This window comes from Sebastes umbrosus, chromosome 19 (assembly GCF_015220745.1).
Source record: "Sebastes umbrosus isolate fSebUmb1 chromosome 19, fSebUmb1.pri, whole genome shotgun sequence".
Taxonomy (NCBI): Eukaryota; Metazoa; Chordata; class Actinopteri; order Perciformes; family Sebastidae; genus Sebastes; species Sebastes umbrosus.
In genome coordinates this window covers 17,747,893-17,775,822 of record NC_051287.1, presented here as the reverse complement: position 1 = coordinate 17,775,822, position 27,930 = coordinate 17,747,893, and the positions used below count along the sequence as shown (strand labels likewise).

Below are 27,930 nucleotides of genomic sequence, written 5' to 3'. Positions count from 1 at the left end.
AGAGGGTTAAACAGATAAAATAGAGTCTCAAAGTCAGGTGAAAGTTATATGGCACCTCCATGTTTATTACAAGTTTTACTGCTCTTATAAAATCACAAAGTCAATACATGCCTGAAATACAAACATCTCATATCCTCCTTGGCTGCATTAAGGGTCCATTCGATTCTCTTCTGCTCTCCTAGATTGTATTTTCTCAGCCGGTTGTCTTACGTCATGATTAACTGGAATTTACTGTACCTCCCAAAGGTTGTGGGTTCCAAACATACATTAAAACTGCTTGTAGACACAAACTGCTCCCTCAACTACTATAATACGTCATATTGAAACAGCAACTTGTTGTATTTTTTGGTCTCAATGCTGAGCTGTGGGAGCTGAAGTGACGGGTGAAATGTGGCCTTGAGACACAGATCCGCGCCAAGGAGTCGACTGTGTCGATGATGAAGAGAAATATTCCTATAGCTATTATACATCATTCTTATCCATCCGCATCCTTCATCTTCCGTCACTCTTTATCACCATATAGGCCTATTTTGTTGTCCTGTGTGTTGCCATCGTCGTGTCTCTCTCTCACACTGCATGCCTGCGACTCTCACTCTATATTTTATACATCAATTTCTAACTTGACTTTACTGTAATCTATTTTTCAACTCTCTTACTCTGCTTTTCTCTCACTCTCACCTTTATTCTCTCACACTTTCCAGCTCTCTCTCTCTCTCTAACGGTCAGGTGGCCGGGGGGGGGAGTGGGGAGTGACAGTGACAGTTTCCATTAGGTTTAATGAGGCATGGCCGGTCAGGCAGAAAATGGGCTGACAGGTTAACATGCTGTGGCCCAATGGCTTGGCTTAGTTCCTAACCTCCCTTCACCATGCCCCCCCCCCACCACCCCCTTTCCCTTATTCCACATCAGTGAGGAGACGGCAGTCTAAACCAAGGTGACATTTGTGGCTGGCAACAGAAACACGAGGTCAGGTCATGTTTGTAGCAGTGAGTGACAGGTCAGCCAAGGTGTAATGAGCTGGCTCGCACGCTTACGGGAATGGGAATGAGTTGGAGCACGCACACATTGATACACGTATGCCCAAAAAAAATCTTTATTTTGTCTTTGTTTTTGTTTTTTTGTTCTCTTTCTACATTACAAAATATGCACATAAACGTCACATATCATGTGTTCTTCAGGCAGTGATGCGCTTGACAGACATGACTGATGGGATCAGGCGTGGATAGCAGGGGGTATTTGTGTTAGAGTGCCACCCTGTGGGGTTTAGGCCAATAGGAAATGACACTGACGGCAGTGACTTTGTGGCAGGAATGCTCATTAAAAAGATGTTTTCTGTATAAATGTTTCATGCATATAAACTTTATTAGGATTCACTGTTAGTGCTAATTGGGGCTTAGCCTACTCAAAACTGAATGTACTGTATTGGAGGGGTTCTCAAACTTTTTGGGGCCAGGGACCCCTTACAGGGGAGACCTTTTTTATTAAGTATATGCTTACTACCATTTGTACTCTAATATACTACTACTACTACTACTACTACTACTACTAATTACAATAATCTTAATTTATATAGCACCTTTCAACACACATTTTACAAAATGCTTGTGTAAAACAACTAAAATGTCACAAAACATAAAAAAAATCACAAGCAATTCTTAAAAAAAGTGAGTTTTTAAAAGTGATTTGCAAGACGTGACAGAGTTTGCAGCTACGATCTCCTCAGGCAGGTTATTCCATAGTCTATAGGTGCCCTGACTGCAAACGCTCTATCACTTTTGTGTTTGAATCTGGGCCTCGGAACCGCAAGAAACGACACATCCGATGATCTCCGAGTGCGGGAAGAGATGCAGGGCAATAATAGATCTGCTAAATAAGTTAGGGCGAGGCCTTTCAGGGCTTTGTAAGTAATCAGTAATGTTTTAAAATCAATTTCTTTAAAAGCAACAGGAAGCTAGGATTGGTGAGATGTGTTTCCTAGTCCGGGTCGAAATCTTAGCTGCAGAGTTTTGGATGAGCTGTAAGCGGGAGAGGGACATTTTTTTTGCGGATGCCAGCGAGCAGGGAATTACAGTAATCTACTAGTTATGAAGGCGTGGATAACGTTTTCCAATTTTTTTTTTTGGAGAAAGAAATGGTCTAATCTTGAAATATTTCTGAGATGATGAAAGCAGGATTGAACCGATGATTTAACATGCTTGTCTAAAGCTGAGGTTTTGATAAAAAAATGACACCAAGATTTCTGCGATGCTGAGTTATTGAATGGGACAGAGAACCAAGACCTCTATGATCAATATCTCTGTCTTATCAGCATTTCACTGCAGATGCCATTTGGAACTATTTGTATTCTAAAACTTTTCAACATAAATACTGTTTCATAGTGATAAACAGAAAAACATTTCAATTTGAATCGTGTTAAGGTAAAATAATATGATCCTTTATGAGTCCCACAGTGGGGGAGTTTGCAATGTTATTAAATGTTATTACCACTTATATCAACTTGTCAGCATTTATAGCCTACATTTCATGTAATTGATCTTAAAAGCTTTCAGGAAACAAAGAGTAGCAAGACTGCATACACGTAGTCCTAATAAATCCAAATATTTCAATTTACCAAGCTGACTTAAGTAAGTAAGTAAGTAAAGCTTTATTTATATAGCACCTTTTAAAACACACCATTACAAAGTGCTTCACACACAAATAAAATAACGAACAATGACAGAAACCAAAGAATAATTAGATAAAAGGCCGAGATTTGAGGATAGGAGTGGTCGAGAGGTAGAATATGGAATGAGGAGATTACAAATGTAACTGGGGGCGAGGTCATGCAGTGCCTTATTATGTAATTAGCTAAATCCAAAATATGCTTGTTTTTATTGGCGCAAATTGTCCCCATCTGTAGATATGCACTTTTTAATGATGGAGCACAATTTTATAATTTACAGCAATTTATTTCGCGGACCCCCTGGCAGACTGCCACAGACCCCACTTTGACTTTGAGAATCCCTGCTGTATTGTACTGATTGTGCACATTCACACCAGCTAAAATGTCAATGCCAACAATGTTTCCATTTATTGCGATCAATGTTGTCGCTCATTTGAATAAAGCACCAACAATAAAGACGACCTACATGTCAACGGCTACGTCATGTAATTACTGCATTCATTTCACAGCATGAATTGCACATGCATGTAATATATTCGCTTTAATGAAGGGGCTAAACACTGGGGCACATGGAACAACTGATCTCCTCTTTACATTACAAACACGCGTATGTTGCTACGTGTCTTCTCCATAGTTACTGTATGATCACAATGAATAATAATTATAGCTGTTATTACATGCAAATTAGTCAGTGTGCCTCAGTGATCGCTATTTTAATTTGAGGCGGGTTATTTCGATCTTAATCAGCCGAATTCATATTTGAAGAAAAAAATCACTAATTTAAATATTTTTATTACAGGCGCCTTGCACGACTCACGATGTGCGCCGCACAGATCAACACGCACCGTGTCACTTTTCAGCCTCAGGAATTTTTGGCCACGCTCCGTAATGCTCCAAATTATTACTCATTTCTTATTCAGCATAAGTACCTTTCGGGGAGACCAGTCCAATGAATTATTAGACACTCATTATATACCACCTCTGCAGCTGCACCTGCATTTTATGCCTCATATGTCTGCGCCAACATTACCAAGCCAATTTATTGCAGCCTCCATTTATTTTACCAAGTGAAGAATGTGATTCAGATTCTCATGCGGGGATTGTTAAGAATCCTCTCAGGTTAATGACCTAAATAAAGAAGTTTCGATGTGTCCTGTATGGCCAAACTTGTGCTGTGATGCATGGGTACTCACTGGACTAAAGACAAAAAATCTATTTTGCATTTAGCTCGCTCAAGAGTTTAATGTTCGATTAAGAAGCAAGGATCAAGGATGTTGTGCTGGCCTCATAGTTTCTGATGTAGTGCTGCAGTTCAATTCAAAATAGGCATAAATTTAACAATAATTGTAAAACATGCAACAGGTGCAGTTAGTGGCGTATATTACGCTTTGTGATACTGTGTTGATTCTCAAAAAAAAATGTTTATTTGACAAGCAAAGATGAACTCAGTCAACGCTTTATTTCATTTGCAAAGATATGCACCCTCTCGAAGTAGCGCTATAATGTTGGATATGACAGGGACAGTGATAAATGCTGTTTCGATTGCATTAAAAGTACACTTTATTTTTGTACTCAGATCTTATGCATATGGGATGTCACGGTGAGGAAATGTTCCCACCGGTTAATAAACTTGTGACAACATCGGTGTTACAGATTACACCGGACATTGTACAAGAAAAGATGATGGCCAATATCTCCAACGTTGGAAGGCTGTGTGTCTGGCCTCTCCAGTCTGTCCTCCGCACACCGATTGCCTCTTTAACGTTATGGTTCCCTTATAGCATTGGATTTAAATCTGAAATATTGCCATGTATTTGCTTTTCGCTTTGACACCAAATCCTCTGCCATCATTTTTTTTATCATCCCAACCCTCTCTTGTCCTGTGTGTGTGAAATCTGACTATGTATTGATAGAACAGCGCTGATACGCAACAATGAACTAAATGGGTTTTATTTCTTTAAAAAAACAAAAAAAACACCGGTGGGGTGGTTGGCAATGTAATTGGTGTGTGCCCGAACAGTGTGTAACACCGGTAACACAGACTACCACAACAAGCCTATTATGCATATCGTGGTGTGTTCTTTATATGACAGTTTTCCTAATATAAGAGTTAAAAAATGCATTGCCTTGCTTACAGTATCACAATATATCGCGATATATTGAATCGTAACCCCTGTATCATGGTACGCATCGTCACATTCTCGCCAATACACAGCCCTATAGGTGCAATAGACAACCAGTTCTTACCTCCTGTTGGCCGTACTAACGGGGACCCTCCAGCCCTTTATCTGGCTGAGCTCGGGGTCGGCCACATCGATGAGCAACGGCAGGCGGGGCATCCACACGCTCATCTCCAGCTGGGCGCTCAGAAAGCTGTAGGTAAAGTTGAGCATCACCCTGCTCTTTCCTCTCGTCTCCTTCCCGTTGACGTACACGTAGTCACATCGGTCTGACACCTGGAGAAGAAAAGGGAAACAGAAGAGAAGTTGCAGGATGAGAGACAGACTCAAAGAGATAATGAAAGATGATAAAAGTATTCAAATTCTAATAATAAGTCCTATAAATGTAATGTATCATGGATGTAGTTGTGACATTTTGTCATTTGGGCCGCCCTGCTTCTGTTCTTTCTGTCAAAGTTGATGTTTTTCAGTCAACAAGCTCTTCTGAGATGCTGCCGGGTGGAAAGACTTGGCATTGCTTCAATGAAACATCAACTGTCAGGTTCTGCAGAGTTCCTTCTGTGTGTGTTTGTTTGAATGTGCGCAGATGCATCTTTAATGCGCGCAGGATAATATGTGTGCAAGTAATGTGACTTTGGTCCAACTTAACAGATGGAGCAGAGAAAAACCTGCTTTATCCAACCAGAGAACAAAACACCAATTCAATTATGATTGGAGCTCCAATCCATTACCGAGGATTCTCAGATGCTGATAATATAGCATGAATATTGGAACTGTATGTCATTATCTACAAAGCACCAGAATCTCCAAAGGAAGCATTTGTTTTCCCCTTTGAGGACAAAATCAGTAACAATCTGTCATCATATGTTTGGTTTGAAATCACTTGTATTCCAATCTCAAATACCATCATGTGCTTGATTGGCACAACTAGTAATTTCAGCGCATGTCCTCAGTACTGACAATCGCTTCTTTGTAACGAACCACTCACAAGAAGACTGTCATCTGTCTCCACGTCTTTTGCATACAACTTGGCAGCCTTTACTCTCAAATGATGTCAGACCAGCCCCCGATCTCTGGGGAACAAAACTGACAGCTCGGTATCTGTCAGTTCTCTCCTCCTCCTCCTCCTCCTCCTCTTCCTCCTCCTCCTCCTCCCTTTCGTTTCCTCTCCCACTCTTTCACTCGCACCCTCATCCTACTAAAGTATTACTGTAACTCCTACATGCTCACTCTGGCGGAAATGAAGACAGGTCGTGCTTCAGGAAGGACCATTCTTCGTCAGGAATCAAAGAGGAAAGGTTTAAGATTTCACCTGTAGTTTTGTTCAAATTATCAGTTTCATAAATCAAATTGGGGTTCATAATTAGGGATGCACCGAGCCGATTTTTCAGTCCCGATACTGATAGCGAAAACTTGGCTTTGGGGATCGGCCAGTATAGTACCGATCCGATACCAGTATTTAATTAATAAACTGCATGCCTCACTGTGCGGAAGTGGCTGGATCAGACTGTACTTAAACATTGCTTTCTTAATGTGTTACTTGGTGACATCACCACGTTACTGAAGAAAAGGCAGGACTTCAATCAAGGCGTTTCAGGCAGTTCAGAAGCAGTGTTTCTGCGGGGGAGAGTAACTCCTTTTGGCATGGACTTTGTAACTTTGCAGACATTGTATATGCAAAACAAACTATATAACACACTAAAGGGAAAAAGCACAAATTATAATAGGTCCCCTTTAAATCTAGAGTGTAGTGCCTTTAAGGAAACTCAAACTATGGTTTCACTTGTTACCGTATATGAAGAGTCAGCGGACGGAGGAGCACTGCACTTGTGTGTCTTCAAAAGTATTTTACACTACAGTATGCTAGGTGTACATGTAAACTGTTAAACATTTAATATAAAAAAAACAGATTGCCTCCTCATTTGAAGAATTAGAGCCGTCTGCCCTCGTTGGTGCTGAACAGTTGATGCGAGTTGATGATAATGGATTATACACTGTATGTAAATGAGTCTATTTGGGAGGTGTGTGCATATTGAAGTCACAGGAACACACACATACATGCCATGAGCTAATGTGCAGGGTTTCTAAAGGCAACCATCCGGAGAGTGAGCTGCAAAAATCCACTTCACTCCTCATTGAGTTTCTTAAGCATCACCTGTTTTTGTTCCATTTTGCTGTGCTCATTTTCTCCCTTTCCCTCTCCTTCTCTGTCTCTTTTTCCCCACCGATGTTGAAATCAGTTCATGTCAACCCATCTCTCCACCTTTCAAATCTCTAGTTTTGTCCCACTTTGTTTTTACATTTCCAGATCCATCTTCATCTTTCCTTTATGAAGGGTATCGAAGATGATAACCATAAAGATTTAAATGAGATCTCTCGGAGGTGACATCTTCTGCGCCGCATGAAAAATGTATCACCACGAATGTGTCATGAAACCACGCACAAATCAATGTCACTTCTCCATGGAAACAATCCATCGTGTTGCTAAACATGCAGGCGGAGAATTTATCCACAGTGACACGCACAAACACAGACGAAGACACCACAGGATCCGATTCAGAGTGGAGCATACATGGATGGGTTTATGAGGGAAATGATAACTGACTAAAAATGTCCGGGTCCTGAGAGAGCGGAGCATTTAACACACTGCACTTACCTAAGAAAATAATTTTCTTAAATGAAATTCAGAGCACTGAGCGTAAGTGATATTTTCTTTGATTCTTCCCTGGAGCAGCAAGCATGTGTGATTTCCGACATTGTAACTATAAAGACTTCCTAAAACTATAAATAATATCCTAGAGTGAGGTTTATTGAATACACTTCAGGGCTCTACATCACCGTGATAAAAGGACAAAACATCTAGTACATCTCGTGTTAAAACAGAATATCAAAACACTTTGCTGTTTTGATTGTGTTTGTTGAGCTTCATCTTACTATTTGTCTCACTTTATATTAAAATCAATCTGCTTTTTAGAAATAAAAACCTGGTGGAGGATATATTGTAATCTCTTGCTTTCAAGGTTTTTAAATTTGATAAACAATTTTTGACAAACAAATTACATCCCCCCACTGTTTTATTCTTTCCGACTTGCTATTTTAGGAGAAACTATTCTATTTGTTATGCCCAGTCACAAAGCAAGACTTGGAAGCCAGTCAAAAGCAGAAAGAGCCCACTGAGTCATGCTAATTCCTGGCCTCACTTGTTACTGTAGAGCACTGTATGCCTTATGATAATGGCTAGAGTAGGCGACTGGCATTGACATCCTGTCTATAGAGGGGGTGGGGGGGGGGGCATTTCAGGTAAATCCATAACAAAATGGGCTTTCTGTCTGGTTGGCTGTGACTTATATTAGGGATTGTTCTGCATTTGCAAACGGAACTATTTCAAAACCTGCTGTTGTCTGTGCGTTGAAGGATGGTGGCCCAATGGCAGCGTCTTCAGTGAGGGATATGACTGAATTATTCTTATCTTAACCATATTCAGAGTGTTTGATTTTCCAATAGCATAGCTCTTGACTGCTAATATGTGATCTCAGAGCTTACTTGAATGCCACAACAGGGAGTCAAGTAACGGCTACGGCAACAGCCTGCCAGGTCACCAGATTTGACTGTTATCAGGCCATTAAATAGGCGTTTATCAGTCGTTATAAGCACCATAGATGTGGATCAGTAGGGTCCTATTACGCCTACTAGGTTGTAAAAGTGAAAGCGAAACTTAAAAAAGCAACATGTTCTAACATGTAAAACTGAATGAAACATTACGTTTTGAACACAAACATAAAGGCTTCTTTAGGTTTAGGCAACAAAACGACAACGTTTTTAGGTTTAGGCAACACAAATATTTAGTTACGTTTAGGGAAAAACATGTTTTGGCTTAAAATAACTATGTTTCAAAAGTGAAAGTGAAACGTAACACTTGTCAACACAACAACAACTAGACGTTGTGGTATTCACACGGAATGTGAACCCTGCCCTCCTGTCCCGTCCATCATCCCTGACCTCCACCCCATATTATCTACCATGTCAATAGATGATACAACCTACTAGTGGGTTGTAGTAGGCCCCTATTGTTTTCTTGGCTAAAGTTAATAGGAGCGGTAAAGAGTATATTAGCCACAGTACAGCTACTGTAGCCATATCCATATAGCACCATAGATGCAACAGCCATAGTCTGAACAACAGTGCTCACAGCCAGTGGCTGTATACTGTTGCAGCTCGGCCATTTGAAAGGAGTAATGAGCAATAAATGCGTGATAAAGTGTCACATCATCTATCATTTCTGTCTGCAGAGTGTTCGCCTAAACTGGCACTGTATTATAACTGAGCTGGACCAACACACTAACTGTTCCTATGGATCAGGAGGGATAAATATTGTGAGGGAACATAAAATTTAATGCGAGTAGTTCCGAAAAAACATTCCCACCGTGACCCTTCGGGGGCTTCGTATGATAGATTAGCTGTGTCAAGCAACTTTTTATGTCACACGATTATGTTCATGCCACTGTGCTATAAGAATCAACTTCAGTTACGGCTAATGATAACATTATCTCTTTACAAGAGAGACCTGGCCAAAATGGCAGAGATTAATCTGCTGATTATTTTCAAAATGTTTCGATTAATGATGTATAACATGTCAGAAAACAGGGGGATAGGGTCAAACAAGTTTTCCCAGAGTCTAAGGCAGCATCTCTGAATTGCTTGTTTTATCTGAAAAAAAGCCCAAAACCCAAAGTTATTTGATTCACTATCATAGAAGACTTGAGAAAACCAGCATATATTCATATTTGAAAAGCCGGAACAAGTTCATTGTTGCTGTTTTTGCTTTAACAATGACTTGAATAATTAAGGGAGACACCCCAGGTGAATAGGGAAAAAATGTTAACCAAAAGATATCACCATGAAACTTGTTGATTACATACATTAAGACATTTTTTTGGATTACAAGTTTTATGAACTTTTATGCAAATGAAGCATTATCTAATGCTAACTTTTGGTGAATTTAGGAAAAATCTAGAGATGCAAAGAGACAAAGTGTAATAAAATAAATACCTAAATGTGTATTTTGGATGTTTTCTTTCCACTAGTCTGAAAGAAGATGTTATGCAAGCAGAACAGCCTTAAATCTTAAAATTGACCAGTGCATGAAAAACAATGTTTTTGCCTGGGGTGTCTCGCCTTAAAGGGACTGTACGTAAGATTTTACATGTATAGCCGTTGAGTTTGTGTTGGAGTCTGAGTTGTGGTGGGGGCTGGTCATTTGTTGGTGTGAGTGGACTCCATTGCTAACCAAATGTTAGCTATAGTTGCACACTGTTAGCCCTGGAAGCGGAGCTGAAGTGTATTTATTTATTTATTAGTTTATTTGACAGGGACAATACATAGGCATTGTTACACTTAATTAAAGTGCAACCAATGCAACGCATATAGGACTTCTAGCCATAGCTAATTTGCAGACATTGTCCCTGGTGAGGCTTTTAAGAAAAAGAAAATAAATAAAAAAAAAATACTAATTAAAAGGTGCATGACGTCACATCCGTTGAATTTTCCAGAAAAAATGTCCCCCATTCTTCACATTAAAAGCGGTCTACAGGCTGATAGAGGAAACCTACAAAGTTGCGGAAGGTCTCATTTTTTTAGGTTAAGTTACAACCTTTTCACACATTGGCAATAAAAAGGATTAAAACACGTTTATACGTGTAAAAAACTTACATATTGTCCCTTTAAAGCAATTAATCAAAAGTTAATATTGTGTAGATTGACTAATAATCAATTTACCAATTGTTGCAGTTCTGCAGTTGACATAAAAACGTATGGTATGCTTTGAAAATGCATCATTGGTAATGCACAACAGATACAATTTGTAGCAGTGGGTAAATGAAGAAAACCACCAATATGGTCCTTTTTATAACTTGGGGTTGGCGTTGGTAATTTTAGAGTCACCATGGTCCATACTGTGAGGAGGACTTAATATTCTTCAAAGTTTCAGTGAAACAGTGAGGGAGGATGGAGATGCCTTCTGATTAAAAAAAAAAAAAGTTTTATTTTAAGTTTCCTTTGAAAATAGGGTGGAGAGAGGAGGGGTACCGCTTACTGTTCCAAAACTAGACGGGTGGGCAGGGGAGTATGCTACCGAGGTCAGCGTCACAATGTGTGGTACTACTTCAGTGGATAATTAAACCCTCTGAGAGATCTGCTCCTTCTCTTCTCTCTGATATGCATGTGTGGTACACAGAAACACAAATCAGATCCTCAATATAACACAGACACGCTCTTCTTTTTCTCCCGCGCACACTCACAATTAAGAACAAACATTTCTTCTCACTTCCTCATTTCTCCTCTCACATAATACAATGGGGACATGTGGAAGGGCGTATATTAAATCTAAAGTTGAAAAAAAAAAGCTCTATCTTTACATACCGCCTTTGGATTTTTTCCTGTTTCTCTTGTGTAACATTTCCCAAAGCATTCAATAAGGTTTGAGATTAATTACCAGAGCTTTCAGTAAGCCAATGAAAATCAACTTACAGAGATTTGAAACTTGCTCAAGATGGGAAATCAATCAGGGTGAACATTTTGTCACCTTTTATGGTTTGTCAAAGTCATGTTATTGGCAAGTAGTAATGAAGTTGCAAACTGGGCGCCGTCTTGTTGGTGCATACTGTATATACAGTGAGCTTTCAAACAGCAATCTTTTTAATGCAGGAAATGACCTAATTGATGCTATGCTTTCATAACATACTGTATATGAGATGCAGGAATGTTATTTTTAACATTATCTGGAGGCAAGTGAAATGAGCAGCGGGAGATTGGTGATGCAATTTTTTCTAGTATGAATCCGAGCTGCTGTCTTCTTGAATTTTTTGCTCCTTCATATCAGATGAGAAAGTACAGATGTCAGCTTACAAGATGAAAAACAAGCAGACGAGTAGTTTATTTTTTCATTTTTTTTCTGTCTTTACATCTACTGTTCTAACATTTTGCACATTCTGCTCCCTCTCCCTAGAAATACTGCTCATATTTTCAGTCTTTGACACCTTACGGTAATATCAAATTAAAAATCCAAAGTAAGTCTTTGTGGATCAATTGAGGAAGGTCTGCATAACTGGGATTAATGGTCCACAGGGGCATTTTTTATCATGAGGGATCGCCTCGCTTCCCAGCATTGGATGTTTAATGGGCTGCGACTAGACACTAGGTACTAGGCACCTGATTGGATGAACACTTTTCCTTGTGGGCTGCTGCTTCCGGCTTTCAACCCGGAACTATATGGCGGCTTTTTTGGAAACCTTCTTCTCTTATATCACGAAAATAGTTCACTGAAATGTGTTTGTGATAACATTTGATGCGAGAAAAAAGCCATGCAGTTGCTAAATCTCTCTTTATTTTAGATCGATAACGTTTAGTTTAAAAGTTTCTTGGGAGTTTCCAGAGGTGGCGAGTTGCGCCGGACGCCCCTGATTCGCATTAACTAGCCTATAGACCTCAACTTTATGCAAATGAGGAGCGGGCGACGTGACGCCCCCGTCTCTCGAAATCGCGCCGCCACGCTACCACAATGCATTGTACGGCTGCTTACATAGACAATGAATGGGAAGCGTGGAAAGGACGGAGCCTGTAGACATGTGCTATAAGTGAGTGCATACACCTAAAAGCCCAACTGAGGGGAAAATGCTTTCTCTCAGCAGCCTGTTCGATGAAGACAGATCTTTGTTGCTGATTTCTTCCTTTTTTTTTTTTATAATTTCCCAGGTATCGATCTGTGACCTGAGGAGAAGTTCTCAATTTCTTACTTACCATTTGCCAAAAAAGAAAGAGGAAAAAGCCAGGCCCTAGTTTGCAGGAGGAAATTCAGCGCCTGCCTCCTAGACTAATGTGCACAAACCACTTCCACACCACAACTACCTTTTGTTCATTCTGCTCAGCCACCCACGTATACCACTAGAAAGCAGACCATGAAGCAGGAGACAATAAAGAAGGAATTGGAAAAAGGTAAAACAAAAAGCAGCCGCTCGAAACACATTGCACACTACTGACCTTGATAACCTGCTCATCTGTTGACTTGCACTCCACTGACTCGGTTACATCAGAGACAGCTCCGTCGGTTCCTACGGTGACCACCTTCACTGGCACGGCGACTGTTCGCCCATTGAGGACAGCTGTGTTGAGGATCTCCGTGTCCTGCAAGGGAAAACAGAAAGACACAAATCAATACAACTCACTGACTGTTGGGACTCAAAACTAGAGCATGAGCCATTCTGAAGTCAATATCAATATCAATATTTATGACCTCACTTTAAATAAATCGGATTATATTTTGGACAATGTTCTCTTTTACATAAACACATAACATCATTTCAGGATCCCTGATATTTGGTTGGTAGAGAATTGTGACCAAGATAAATCCTGAGTGGGGCATTTTACAGTAAAAAACACATCACTTGTCAGTTCTCTCTGGTAGACAGAAGCAACAAGTCCTCCACATGAAATGATAAAATACATTGTTTGTCGCTGCGTTTTTTGATCCTACGCCCCCATTCGGCAGGACTTGTTTGTGCCTTCCGAAAAAACGTAACAAATCCCTGTTGGAAAAATAACTCTGTTTTATGATCAGTCAACACAATAGGGATGTCACGATACCAGAAGTTTAGTAGTGGATACCTATACCAGTGAAATTCCACGATTCTCGATACCCAATTTGCTACCACGGTAAAAAACAAAACAATAAATCCTATCTACTTCAACATACACTCCTTTATTACAGTTTGCATACCGGTTTTGGAAATGTATTATTAGTCCCTGATGATTCCCCTCAAGTCTAAATTTTACCCAATTTTACTGAATAGAGCTTGAACGCATCGTAATGTAACTCAGTGCAACATCCGTACGTTAGCTGTTAGCTGCGTTATTTAGCCAAGCAGGGCTGCGCTGCCCAGCGGCTGCTAACAGCTAATGTTACTAGATATCCTACTGCCGATTTCAACGTGGATTTGCTCACAATGTAGCATTATCAGGGACATTTTCTATCGTCCCCGGGACGCGGTGAGTCTCGAGCCCTGATCTTGGTTCTCGTGACATCCCTACAATGCAATCATTAAAGTAGGTTTAGGAGCAAACACGACTTGGTTAGGGTGAGCGAAAGATCATGGTTTGGGTTAAAATGACTACTTTGTTAAGATTAGGAGATCATCGTCGTCATGGTTACAATAATAACCACTTGGTTAAACCAATAAACCAATGTTGATTGCCGGAAGGAAAGGTTTTGTTGAGCTATTCATCCCCCCTGATCTCCTCCCTGTGCGTACTTTGTAGCTCTATAATAATAATGTGACCAAGACTTCCTCCTTTGCTCCAACGGGACATTAGTCATAATTAATATGGCTTCTAGAGGGCTTACTAACACTTACATCGTTTTTGGGCATTTGCTGAAATTACTGAGTTGGGGATGACAGTCTCTAATTAAGACACATCTTCTAAATAACCTCAAACGTAATCCCTGGCATGTCTGTTCTGCAATTTATTTTTTGGTGGACATATATACAGTATATTGATACCAATATATCTGCAGCAAGCTAATATAACTGACAGGAACATTTTTACTGTATGTTGATAATAAGTCTCAAAGTAATACTCTTTGAATACTGGTTCATAATTCCTAATGCATAAATAGAAGATTTCATTAGTTCGTCAGCTGCTTGGCTACCAGCTGACCAATCATATTCATTCAGAAGTAGCAAGCAGCCTTTATAACATTACTCTGCTAATACCTTCATTCACCATCCTTCTCCTTTACTGTATGTGTTAAGATGTGATGTTCATGTATGTTTTCAGGGGGAGATTAGTTCTCCCAGCAGAATCCTTGTTGCTACACATTCATTGAGAGCTCCAAGTGCAGCTCATTTCCACTAAATTTAACTGTGTAACCTTGAGGTCAATTCCTTGACGTACTAAATGTCTCTAACTGAAATAGACACATTATAATGATGATTGAGATTTAACAGTGGTAACACACTTGTATTTTTGTGCTGTAAACGGGTAAAATATTTACTTTTTTCAAACAAAGTGCTTTATATAACCACTAAAAGATTAATGACTAGAGTAAAAATTAAATATGAATATTACACACCGGGGGGAAATTTAGTACGTTAATTGCAAATGACCTGAATGAATCACTCTTAAGTGCACGATAATAGCAAATAAAAGAAAAAAACGTAAACAGGAGTGGCAGAACAACAAATTAGAAAAGTACACACAAGCTTTTAGAAGTTTTTTTCAAAGTAGCACTGACTCAGCTAAGTTGGAGGCTGTTTCATAGTATGTGACCTGAAACAGTAAAAGCTGAATCCCCCTTTTGTTTTCAAGCTGGACCAAAGTACATTTAACAGCATTTGTCAGCAGGTGTGAGAGAAGATGAGATGAAGTTTAAGATAAGACATGTAGAAGGAATGTTGCATGTTGACAGTATATGTATTGCAACATACTGTATGTAAAAATAATACAGTGAATTAGGATCATTTGTAGACTCACAACTCTGGAACGACCTGCCGGAAGAGATCAGGCTGACAAGTAGGGTTGCATGATTATGGCCAAAATGATAATCGGGAATATTTTGATCAATATTGAGATCACAATTATTTATCACGATTATTCATTTATTTTTGGGAAAAAAATATTTTTATTGCAATTTCACATTTAAACCAACAAAGCGCTGCTTTCACTTCCATGTTGTGGCACATTCCAACTGTCAAAAACTCTAAATGTTATCCTTTTACTTTGTTATTGTCATCTATTGTGGTTATTTGCATAAAAAGAAACAATTCAAATGATAAGGAAATAAATTATTGTATTTAAATATTTGCTTTGATTAAAATAAATCTTGGCATTAGTAGTTCTAATTATATATTATAAGCTGCTTAGAGCTAGTGTTAGAAAGTGAAACAGGTCATATTTCACTCTCTCATATCTATTTTACAGCTGGATTTATTCAAGTTTCTCACCAAAAACTACATTTATCAAGGCTACACATCATGATAACATTAGAATTTAACTTCGCCCAATGAGTTTTTTATTTAATAGAACCTGAACGCATCATAAAGTAACTCAATGGCACTTCCGTTAATGGAGCTCTTTAGCTCCGTACTGTCACTGTGATTACTCTGAGCAGAATTATGAGGATGAATTACAACATTATCTGATTAAGTTAGTTGTTCCGGATGTTTTTTAATGTTGTTCCTCCACGGCTTATTTTGGACTTGCAGTAACAAATTGCAGCTTTATGTCTTCCTCATTCATGCTGAAGAACTTCCACATCCGACAACATATTGGGTGTGTATGAGACGTTACTGATTGTTCCGCTGTGTGCCGACGTAAAAAGCATCACGTGGTGGTTGCACATGTGTGTGACCGGCAAAAAATCTGACATATGAGACTGCTGAAAAGCAGCTGGCTTCGATCGGCTGCTGGTTGACGGTGCATCTCTGTTAGTTTAGGAAGCGCTTGGTTTATGCAGCAGAGGTTTCTATGAGCGGAGCATTTTAAATGTCAACATCACAGTCGATCATGTTCATTTTAATTGTGGGAAGCCAAAATCATGATTAATATTCGATTAACTGTGCAGCCCTACCGGCTAGCTCTGTTTCTTCTTTCATATCTCTCTTAATACCACACTTTTTCACAATTGCTTTCTCTTGAATCAGTCATTCTTCTGTTTTACTTTACTTATTTTTACTGTGTTTTAGTAATTATTGTCAATGTCATAATTACTGTATCAATTTATATTTGTTATTTATCCGTGAATTCAATTATTTGTAAAGCACTTATAACTTGTAACTTGTTTTTAAAAAACAACAACTTTAACAAGAATACTGTATGTGAAGACGTTAAAGAGATATCACAAGATGCACTTGAGAAATGAAGGCCTTTTATAGAGGAGCAGGAAGAAGATAATGAGATCAATTAAGACAACGTCTGGTAATCCTTGAGCTCGGAGTGTGTTTGGTTATACAGAGGATATATATGCTAGAACAGAGGATCCTGCTCATCACAGCTTAGTTTCAATAAAAGACTACTAATAAGAAGCCTAACCCTTTTGAAAGGCAAAGGAAAACTGGTCTCCAGACAGCTCTTTGTTCATCAAAACTGGTGCCTCACCAAAAAATCTATCATTTAAGCTCCACTGTAGATAAAGGAACCCCAAGCCTATTAATAAGAGGTCTTCTCTGCCTTGTTTCATGCGCACATCACATTTTTCTGTTTTCTGATAGCTCTCTCTGACATCTGTTAGGAAGTTTTTTCATCCAGAATGCCAATAGTCGACTCATAGATACTCTTTGAAGAATAGAAAATGAACGTCTCTTTTTTTTTGTCTTCATCAGGTGGCAATTCTTAGTACGGAGTGCTTTGCTCTCTCATTTTCTATACAGAAAGATGCCAAATCCAAGCCTGATCCAGCCTAATGTTTAATAAAACTGTCTAAATTCTACATTTCTTTGCCCATAAATTGAAATAAATTAAGAACAAAACTCTCAAAGCACAACTCAGAGAGAACTCAAACAAACCTGAGCCATGCTCTGACACGGACAGTGTTATCAACTGTCCACAATGGCTCAGCTTCTTTTAAAATGGACATCCAATCGCAAGTTTTCACTGAGGTTTCCAGGGAAATACTGTTTAAACTACCACGGTAAAAATGTGTGCAGGCGTTCCAGAGCCTTTCTCACATATTCACATGTTTTAAATGACAGTTTATCACAAATCCTTCTCGCTGCATCTGTGAATTTGTTTGGCCTGCCACGAGGGAGACAAAATCTGTTCCTGGAAGTCAGGGAGAGGCAAGGATGGAAAAAAAAGAGAGCTAATATATTTAGTGCTATTTCGTACGTTGATGCAAAAATCATTAGGCTTCTAATGCATTTCAAGTGTCGTGATGATATCACACAAACCTGTGGGTGTATGTGTTCAAGTTAACCCTTTGCAACTGAAATGGGTCCACCAGTGCCTACATTGGTATTTTACTTATTGTGATGTCATTTCTTGGATTATCTTCAAATGCTTTATATCCCTAAAATCTGTTCCCATCTAAGCTAACAGGTTATATAAGTCAATAAATTATAGATATTGACAAAAGTATTGAAATTGTGCCAGAAATAATAACAAAAAAATACAAAAAACAGTCATATTTTGTTTCATAAAATGTTAATAAATACACAAACAACATATGGATCCAAAAGATTTCTAAAATGTAAAAAAATTAATAAAATATTTCTTGACACTTCATAAGTTGATTGCATTTTGCAAATGTTTTAGTTTTTGAGCTACGTGAGTTACGTTCTGCACATAACTAGGGCTGTACGATTTTGAAAGAAACATTTAATTGCGATTATTTTGACTGATATTGCAATTGCTATATGATTTGCGATATTACAGGGTATATGATTTCATTGACAAATATATTAAAAATGATTATGGTGTGATTTTTGAGGTGAGCTGTAGAAAACAAAGATGTTTTCTTAAGTCTGTAGAATATGATGCGTAGGCCCGGACATCTCTGCAGCACCACAATATTTAATTTAACACATTTGATCTTTAACAAATATTGCAATTTCCTCCTCATCCTGCGATTTGAAAATTGTAGTAGTTGCAATTTTGATAACATTTTAATGAATTGTGCAGCCCTACAAGCCTTAGCTTTCTGCTGCAAAAAGAATGAATGCTTTTCCTATTGTGTTTTTTATTGTACATCGATTTAAACAGGATCGTGCAAACAGCGGTCCGTTTTAAAGGGTTAATATGTTGGGAGTTTAGATGATAAATGAAGGAAAACAGCAAATATACCATCTCTGTCTCTTAACATGAATTTGAGAGCCACATTTATCTGACATTTACGCATGCTATAAAGCCAACCCTCACCATCTGACACCTTCCATCAACTCTCATCCCTGTTTCTCTGTGAACAATCAACATCTTTGCACATAATAATATGATAAGACAGAACATACAGTCTCTGGAGACAAATAGGCGGCTATAAAAAGTGCTCTGCGTGCGTTCCGTACATCTACGCGTGATGGGAAAGGGGCTCTTTTGGTCTAATGAGACGTTAACACTGGAACAACACTATGAAAATAGAGGTCTTAACGAGCTTCGACGTGTATTACGGAGACTGTCCACAAGGAATTGAATATTGTGTGAGCTCAGTTATAATACGCACAATTGCAAACACACAATCTCTTGACTGGAATTAAGTGCAATTTGGAGAGACAGCTGGAGTGACTAATACCGTCCCGGGGGCTGAAATGCATGTCCTTCATGGAGCCTATTTGTACACAATGCAGTTGAACATTCATGTCTCCAAATGACTGTATTATTAGACCCATATGCCTCATATACCCCAACCCACACATACCTATGTATACATGTGCGCATACAGTATGACGCACACAATTACAAATAAAAACAAACCTTTGCTACCCAGCTCATAAAAAAAAGAGGCATGTCTCCCTCCTCACGCAGCAGCTTATCTTAACAACCTCTCATTGCAGTCCAGAGTAGAGAGCAAGAAAAGAGAAGAAAGACGGCAAAGAGAGGGGAGAATCGATAAAAGGCCATTACGCTTCTGTGCAGCCGGGGTAAAAGGGTGGAGTGTGTGGGGGCTGATATGGTTGTGGATGAATGATGTGTAAAGCTAGCAGACAACCTACAGAAGCACCTTTTTTTTTTTTATAGAACAGTCACCGCATGTGAATGTCAGCAAGCTCAAGGACAGGGACAGACGTCTGGTGTTGGGGAATCAAAGGGACAAAAGTCTGAGCAATACAGTATGTTTTCCTGAGATCTGGTGACTGGGTGGCCATGGAGCATGTTTGGAATCACTTTTGGACATGTCTCCGATTTGTATGAGGGCATTATGATGATGATGATTTATACACTAATGAAAACATAGTTATGAATATTCCATTTCTGCTACAAGATCCCCCAAAATATGACACACTGTTCCTTTAAATGATTGTCACAATTGATCGCCAATCTTTCTCACAGCATCTGTGAATTTACTATGCTTACCACGAGGTGTACAAAATCATTATGTAACCATGGCAACACGTAATGCACGTGAGTATGGGTTAGTAGTTCTCCCATAAAAAGTGAGAGAAACATTGAAAATATGAATGAATATCAACGCAATATTTATATTTTATTCTATTTTCTATTCTATTTTATTCAATTTCTATTACGTCAACACATTTTTCTAACTTTTGTTTTTGTCATGAGTACTTTCACACACAACGCAAATATTACGCGGCAAAAAGATTGATTTTTTCGGAGCTTTCTCACCGTGAATAAAGGCATCAACCAATCACGTTGTGCATAAGGGACATATTCAATACGTACACTATAGTAACACGGAGGATGCGTAGTCCAAACCAAGATAGCAAACTTTATTACTACTTTCAACCTTGACAAAGGCGGCGCATACCAGATCCTCTCCTTCCGTTCTTGCCTTTCACAATAAAAGCCCTAGACGTATACACTGCGTAACTGTTTACCGGAGGAAAACTCACTCAGAGCATTTTCCTAAAAGGAAACTAAAATAGCTCATAGTAGTTTAGGTTACAGTATACAACAATTGACCTCAGACTGTAGTTGGCTGTAATTTGAACCTATTGAAAAAGTGTTGTAATTGTCGAACATTTGCATCACTGCCGGTATGAATAGTGTTTTTGTGTTGTTTATTCATCACGCCCCCAAGGCCTTTAGTCACTATTTATGATATACGAGGTCCAGTTGCAGTCTCGTCTAATGATGCCCATAATCCTTATTATTAATTCTTCGTGAGCTCTTTGTGACACCGGAGAGGATAAATATACACATAAGGATCAGGAAAGTTCTGCGTACCCTTCTGTCAGTCACTGGAATCGGATTTTCCCATGTGGGTCCAGATGCTGACGACAGTCGCCCAAAACTGTCAAATCAATGAGTTACCTGCCAGTCCAAATGCCTTGTTTACAGCCTACAGCTCGTTTTACCAGAAATAAAAGGCAACCGCATTTCCATTATATTATTATTCCTATATACTGTATACAGCGGAGCCTTAATATTATATGAGGCCCCGGGGCTACGTACGTTTTAGAGACCCTCCCCTTCCTTCACAATATTCCACGGTAACTTCAATTCAGAACCCCCCATCAATGGACAGGGACAAATATTAAATGGCGTGCCCTCCTAATCAGTAAACAGAATATGAAAGTCATCATTAGAACACAATATGTCAACAATATGTCAACAATATGTCAAGATAAAGCTAGGTTATTGAGCCAAGTAGGCCTGTGTGCGCAGTGGCAACACAAGAAGATCAGTCTTTTCAATTAAAGACCCACTAACATCACAGGCAAAGAACCGGTATAAATTTGGCGTGGGGGTTTATGGGTCATCCCCCAAGAAGATTTTAAGATTTTTGTCATAAAACTATATAATTTTTCACCATTTTGGACTATTATTATTACTACAGATAACGCCCCAAAAAGCTTAAAAACAAAACTTGCTATAATAATAATTATTATTTACACATATCACAGCCTTCGTCTGAACATTTAATTCTTCCGGCAACGTTTGCCATGTAAATCAATAGATTCAGAAAACTTTTAAAATACTGTTTCATTAATTATATTTATTCCAGCCTATAGCCTCCAGACCCCTATGCCTGCCCATTCTCCAGCTCTCTCTGCTCTAACACATCTGAACCAGCTGATGCTCAGCCCTGATCCGACAGATAAGGGCTGTTGAGTTGCATCAGGTGTATCAGGTGTGTTCACAACATAACGTGATGAGTGTGTTATTAGTTACTATTCTCATGTTGTTTATTTTTCACTTCTTGTGACCTATAAACTGATGACGGTGGTGAAAACACTCGCATGTTACTGTCACATAAACACCTTATGTGTGTGTGCCCCCGCATTGCTACAGTACACCCTGTACCAGAGAAGGTGCACTGTACTGTACATATTCAAATGGAAAAGATGAGGAGGGGAAGGGGACATGTGAGATATGTTTAGCTTACATTAGGGCCATCACTACTGCTCTACACTGGCCGGCAATTTATTATTCATTGACTGAACAGATGCCTCAGAACCGCAGCTCAGCCCTTTCACTAACATACTGTGAGTGACACTGAGCTCACAGGTCCTGCACTGTGTTGGCCCTACAGCGCTTGTGAGTAGGATTTATATTGCCACTGCAGCACTCTCAGCTATTCACTTCATATCAGTTATCAATAAAAAGTCCATTCCCTCCAGCACCTATACGGTGTTTCCCTGCCACTCACATACATCCGAACATCTCACAGCCTATAGCAGGAGATAAAGTTGAAGGCAAGGGCAGGGGAATCAACACGACTGAAGTTTTTTTTTTTTTTGCGATATGACAGCAGGGTAGAGCGGTGTTCATAGAATGTAATCTTTTTATGGGTATGGCTTGGGAAAAAGGCGTAGGAGACAAGTTGTTCTGCACTGCGATGTTGAAGTCGGAGAGAAGCTGGAGCAAGATGCTGGTAACCAAAATGACGAGAGATGTGATAAAAAATGGGCAAAAAAAGTTAGAAAATTACTTTTCAAAGAGCGAGGAAGTTGTTCAACTTTTTTAATTATCAGGTTCAGGAGAACTTTCAAATGTTGATTGATAAAATATCTAAGATCTTATTACACAACTTCGTTGAATACTCGATTCCGATTGGTCAACCACTGTGCTGTCTGTTATTTCTTTATAGTAGACCGTTGCTATGTATAACAGACCGTTGCTATGGGCACGGTTCTGATGTCCGACTCTGGCGGACCATTTTAGTGTCAAATTATTGATTTGTTAAGTAAGTAGTTGTGTAATAAGCGGGATAATGTACAGCTAGCGGGTCATTGTTGTGGAATAAACCCCTTCAGGGCGATGCAAGACCCCTCCGCAATCGTCCTGTCGGGGTTTATTTCACAATAATGACCGGCTTGCTGTACATTACATGTTGTCTCTTTTGCAAGTATACTGCATACTTTTACTTTTAGTCAATAAAAAAAAGTTTGTAGATAAAATAAGCTGAATAATCAACTCCTGTGTGTCTCCACTGATTTATCACAAACTAAGCAGCTATAATTGCAGTATTAGCACATAAAGAGTTGAGGGCGGTTTGGGGGCATTTTGCCATGACCAGGAGTAAGAAATACCACTATTGATTATTAAATCAGGACCTGCTGTGATTTATACTCTCCTCATTAATTAGATATTGATTTATTGTGTAACCTGTTGGCCTGACAATCTGTTGTATTTTGTTATTGTGTATTGTGAGCTCTGAATACTTTTAGTGAGATTAAATATTAAGCCTGCATAGTTTTTTTCCCTCCTCATACATTCTCACTCTTTAACATTAGGCGAGGAAATGCCAAAGTCAGCAGTGGTAAATCGGCTGCCCCTGATAAAGCCTGTCCACATTCTGAGGGCTCCTCTCCTGTTTTTCTGGGGGCCGTTTGATTAGAATAAGCCAGCCACAGTGCTGAACCCTGGCCTCGGCAGGCCGAGTAGAAGGCTCTCGAGCCAGACTGACAGAGTGGGGAAAAGGGTGATGGAAGGGAAGCCAGCAACAAATAAACAAACACACAACAACAAATTACAGAATGGACAGGCTTAGCTTCAAAGTAAAGCCTGACTGACATACATAGCAGCTGCATCCTGGGCCAGAGAAGGGAAGAGAGAGATGTCGGGTGGCAGGAGTGAAATAAAGTTTTTAAAGTGTGTGTGGGGTTGCAGTACAGAGGACATGGACATAGTGTGTGTTATTCATCTAGGGAGTGTTGCTCTTCCTCTGCAACACTGCCTCATATTCACAGTTACAAAAACATGCCATGACAACTGCAGTGGAGCAAATGGGTGTTATCTAAATTGCTCAAAGGCAGCTTGGCCAAAAGTTTTTAAACAAAAAAGGGAAAGCTTCTTGTTTGTCATGTGTGTAGGAGTCCAATCAATACATCAGATTGTGGATTTTCATATTAATATGCACATTTTCTCAAAATAAATGAACCTTCATTCGTCAGGTGGCCGGATACAAGATTCAAAATGAATGCTAATGGTGCTCCGTATTTGCTAGTTATGCAAATAAGCAACTTTTTGCAAACAAGTTCACCATGATTAAAATCATAGACTGCATATAAGAAGTGGACGTAGTCACCGTGACGTCACCCATTGGTTTGTGGACTGCCATTTTTAAGCCTCGAGTTCAGCATTTTGGCCATCCCCATCTTGTTTTTTTGCAACCAGTGTGACACGAGAGGGTGGAGCTAAGTACAACCCAACACTGAATAAGACGACTCTCTTAGGCAATCAAAATGTTACAATTAACTTTCATGAACTGAAAACACACTGTGAAAGGGTTAAAGTTGTAAGATGAAAACACGGATAACTCCTAGACCGGACAATGCCGTGGTGGCGACCTGACAATCACAAGGTAGCCACGCCCTAAAAGCAAACCCTGCTTTATGGTCTATTTGACTCCAAATGGGACTATAATTTACTAAATGAACATCGTGCTGTATTGAAAAAGACTTAAGATCATAAACTCATGTTTAAAATGTTTACCGAGTTAATAAATCAAGTAAGAAGTAGGGTCATTTTCTCATAGACTTCTATACAATCTGACTTCATTTAGCAACCAGAGGAGTCGCCCCCTGCTGGCAATTAGAAGGAATGCAAGGTTAAGGCACTTCCTCATTGGCTTCACTTTTCAGACCCGGAGGTTGCCCACTCCTTAAAATAAGATTATTACAGCTTGTTTCCGCTGCACCCAAGTGGCCAAAAAATCTGTATATACTCACTGTACCACATTTGCTGCCTCTGAAAATCTTTTATAGAAGCTTAGATTATAACAGGTATATTGATAAGAAACATTTTGTCGCTTTGTTGATTAGTAAATCAACAGAAGAACTATTTTGATAATTAATTGATCCCTAAGTAATTTTTTAATTGATGTTTCCAGCTTTTTCAATGTGAGGATTTGCTGCTTTTTTGCAGGTCCTGCTTATCGTTTATTAGACCAAACAATTAATTGATTGCTAGATACAATATCATTATAGATTATATCAATAATATTATAATAATTGCTAGTTACGACCCTAATAAATGATAAATGTAGGCTCCTGTGTTGGTCAATAAGTGATAAGAAGTACAGAAAATAAAGACATGTTTGAGGTATTTTGGAAATAGTGTCACCATTATCCAAAGGATCCTTATCAAATAATTGTATTTGTTTATGTTGACGCTATCAGCCTCGAAATTCCGGCATCAGTCTGGCTCTAATGCAGGTATGTTTATGACTGAAATAGATAAAAACACAGCCTTCTAGAGTAAAATGAATAACCCTAAAAGTGTTTTTGAGTTGAACATAGTTTCCTTATTTTGATCCCTCTCTCTTTCTCCATCTTTCTGTCTCACTCTCAGACTTGCAGTATACTGTGGGATAATCAAGATAAGAAATGAGCCGGGTGCATATGAGGCTGAATCCACTAGGGGTGAGAGCGACAGGGAGAATTAATGTTGTCAAAATGCACAGGAGAAAGATAGAGCAGAGGCCCGTATATACACTAGAGGACTTAATTACGCTATAAGGGGCATCATGGCCGCATGCAGATGGCTAATGCTGCCTTGAGGACACTTAGCATGCCGGTGGATAGCCTCACTGTGCAGCCTATTAGTGCTCTGCCGGGCCATTTCCAAATACAGTTCCTGACAGTGTGACTGATGGCAGCCTGCTTGGATACCGCTGACCGGCCCTGATGCTGTGATAGCACTGCGTGTGTGGAACTTAAAGATATGAGGACTGCTTTCATTTTGACTTATTTATTTATCGGTGCCCACAGAGGACACAACGTCTTACTGTACTAATTCTGTTTGCTGCCTCGGTCTATCACTATCTGTCCACCGCTGGTGTGGAGTCAATACGGACAAAGCTGCAATTTGGCCAAATTATTCCGGACAAAAGGCACCCAACTGTGACCAAAAAAGACAAGTTGAGCTTCCTGCTATAATGGCCCTGATTGTAATGTTATGGGACTGTGAGAACAAAGCTAATGTTATTGAGTTTGAAATGGAGTGAGTTGTTTCAGAGGCTATGAATAAAATGCTAATGATAGCATTTGGGATGTTCTGTAAAGAGCTATGGGGGCCACGCTGTCTCGTCTAATGAGCGAAAAAGAGAGACACAGCGTGGCAAGAGAGGGAGATCAAAAATTCATGGGAGGATGCAGTAAAAGTCTCTCGGTTGGCATGTTCTCTGCGTGTACCATCTTTCAAGCTTGTTAATGAAACACTTTCGCTGCCTCTCCACCTTGTTTGTTACAGGTTGATATTGCTTATTTTGGTAGAATATCATATTAGGCGAGTAAAAAAATCCATAAAGGCATTTTGTCTTTGCGACGGCATTCACAACTTGAGTTCAGTGGGTTCATAATATCTCAGTAATGTGCCAGGCGTCTGGAGGAAAAGAGTACAGCGGGGGCAGAATCTCTGCAGAACTTTCTCTTAGCTTCTCTTCTTCAGTTTGCACATTTGATCATTTGAGAGTTTTGGGGCTATTAAATCTATTGATTTAAATAATTTCAAAGAGTATGTTTTATAGTCTGAACCAGAGAACCACTGGAGGTTACTGGAGTCTCTAATGGATACAAAAAGTCTTCATCTGAACAACTGAATCTTCGAAATGCACTCCTCTTCAATCAATTGAACTTTCAGCCGGTTTCCGATACAAATTTACTTAAGAATGTTCCAATATAAAGTTTAATTTCCTGATATGAATGCAGCAATCTCTCTTACTCTGTTATGTTTGAAGATAATAATAGGTTAAATAACGCTGAACTTTTGGTGGGGAAAAACTGGCATGGCAATTTTGATAAATGCAGTACATTCATTACTTTCTGGACAATATTTGTCATTGTTTTGTGTTGTTAATTGATTCCCAATAATAAATATCTACATACATTTGAATGAAGCAAGCACATTTTCCCACTCCCATTTTTAAAGTGAATGTTAAACAGCACTCATTAACTTGGCATTATTGGTCGCCATAAGCACCATAGATAAGGGTCAGTAGGGGCCTACTGCGCCTACTACATTGTAAAAGTGAAAGGCAAAACTTAAAAGCAACGCCTTCTAACACATTGGAAAACTGAATGAAGCGCTATGTTTTGAACACAAACAAAACAGCTTCTTTAGGTTTAGGCGACAAAACTACAACTTGTTTAGGTTTCGGCAACAAAAACAGCTAGGTTTAAGGGAAAACGTTATGTTTTGGCTTTCAAATACCTGTGTTTCAAAAGTGAAAGTGGACGCTTGTAAACACAAAGACAACTACACGTTGTTGGTTTCACATGGGATGGAACACCGGCCTCGGTCGTGTTCTTTTATACCTTCTTTCGGTGATCTACCATGTGAATAGATAACACCTACTAGTGGGTGTAGTAGGACCCTATTGACCCATATCTATGGTGATCATAGCGACTGATAACGCCTATTTAATGGCCTGCCAGTCAATCTGTTGAATTACTTGTTAGGATAAATGTTTTCTGTGGCAAATTCAGCATTCAACTAGCATTCTAAAATGTCCAGTCTAGCCTCATTGATCGGGCTACAGTACAAATGATCCTGTTCTGAAATGATGGGCTCTGTCCATGGCTGCAGGATGGATACTCAGTGCTGATCTTTCTTGTTTGTATGCTGTGATTGCAGTCACTAGGAGCATGCATGTCTCGAGTTTACGAAACAACCCTCTGGTAACAAATTATTTGACAGCTTATTATTCCCCAGACTGGCCAAACCTCTCACCATTTTCTTTCTGTCTAGAAGCTGCCGTCTTCACTACTTAGTTTTTCTATCTCTTTTCCGCCTCTCTTTTTTTTACCTTCAACCTTTCTCCGTTGCTGCTATTACCATATTCGTCACAATTTCAGTCAGTCATCCTAAAGGACGGTTTACAGCAGCTGTCAAGTCAAGACAGCAATGAGCCCTGTCTGTATTTCGTGTTTGGCAGGCGGATACTGTAAGAGCGTGTGCATGCGTGTGCTTGTCTGTGGGAGT

The 27,930-nt window shown here is 39.3% G+C and overlaps 1 protein-coding gene across 1 annotated transcript in view; it reads right to left on the bottom strand.

The window, feature by feature from the left end:
• si:dkey-112m2.1 (transmembrane protein 132C) overlaps window positions 1-27,930 on the bottom strand; it is a 179,929-nt gene that overhangs the window by 15,074 nt on the left and 136,925 nt on the right. Inside the window, exons 6-7 of the mRNA XM_037753121.1 lie at window positions 12,877-13,020; window positions 4,910-5,118 (exon numbers count right to left, since the gene is read on the bottom strand). Of these exons, the coding sequence (XP_037609049.1) occupies window positions 4,910-5,118; window positions 12,877-13,020 (353 nt within the window). The remainder of the gene's footprint in view (window positions 1-4,909; window positions 5,119-12,876; window positions 13,021-27,930) is intronic.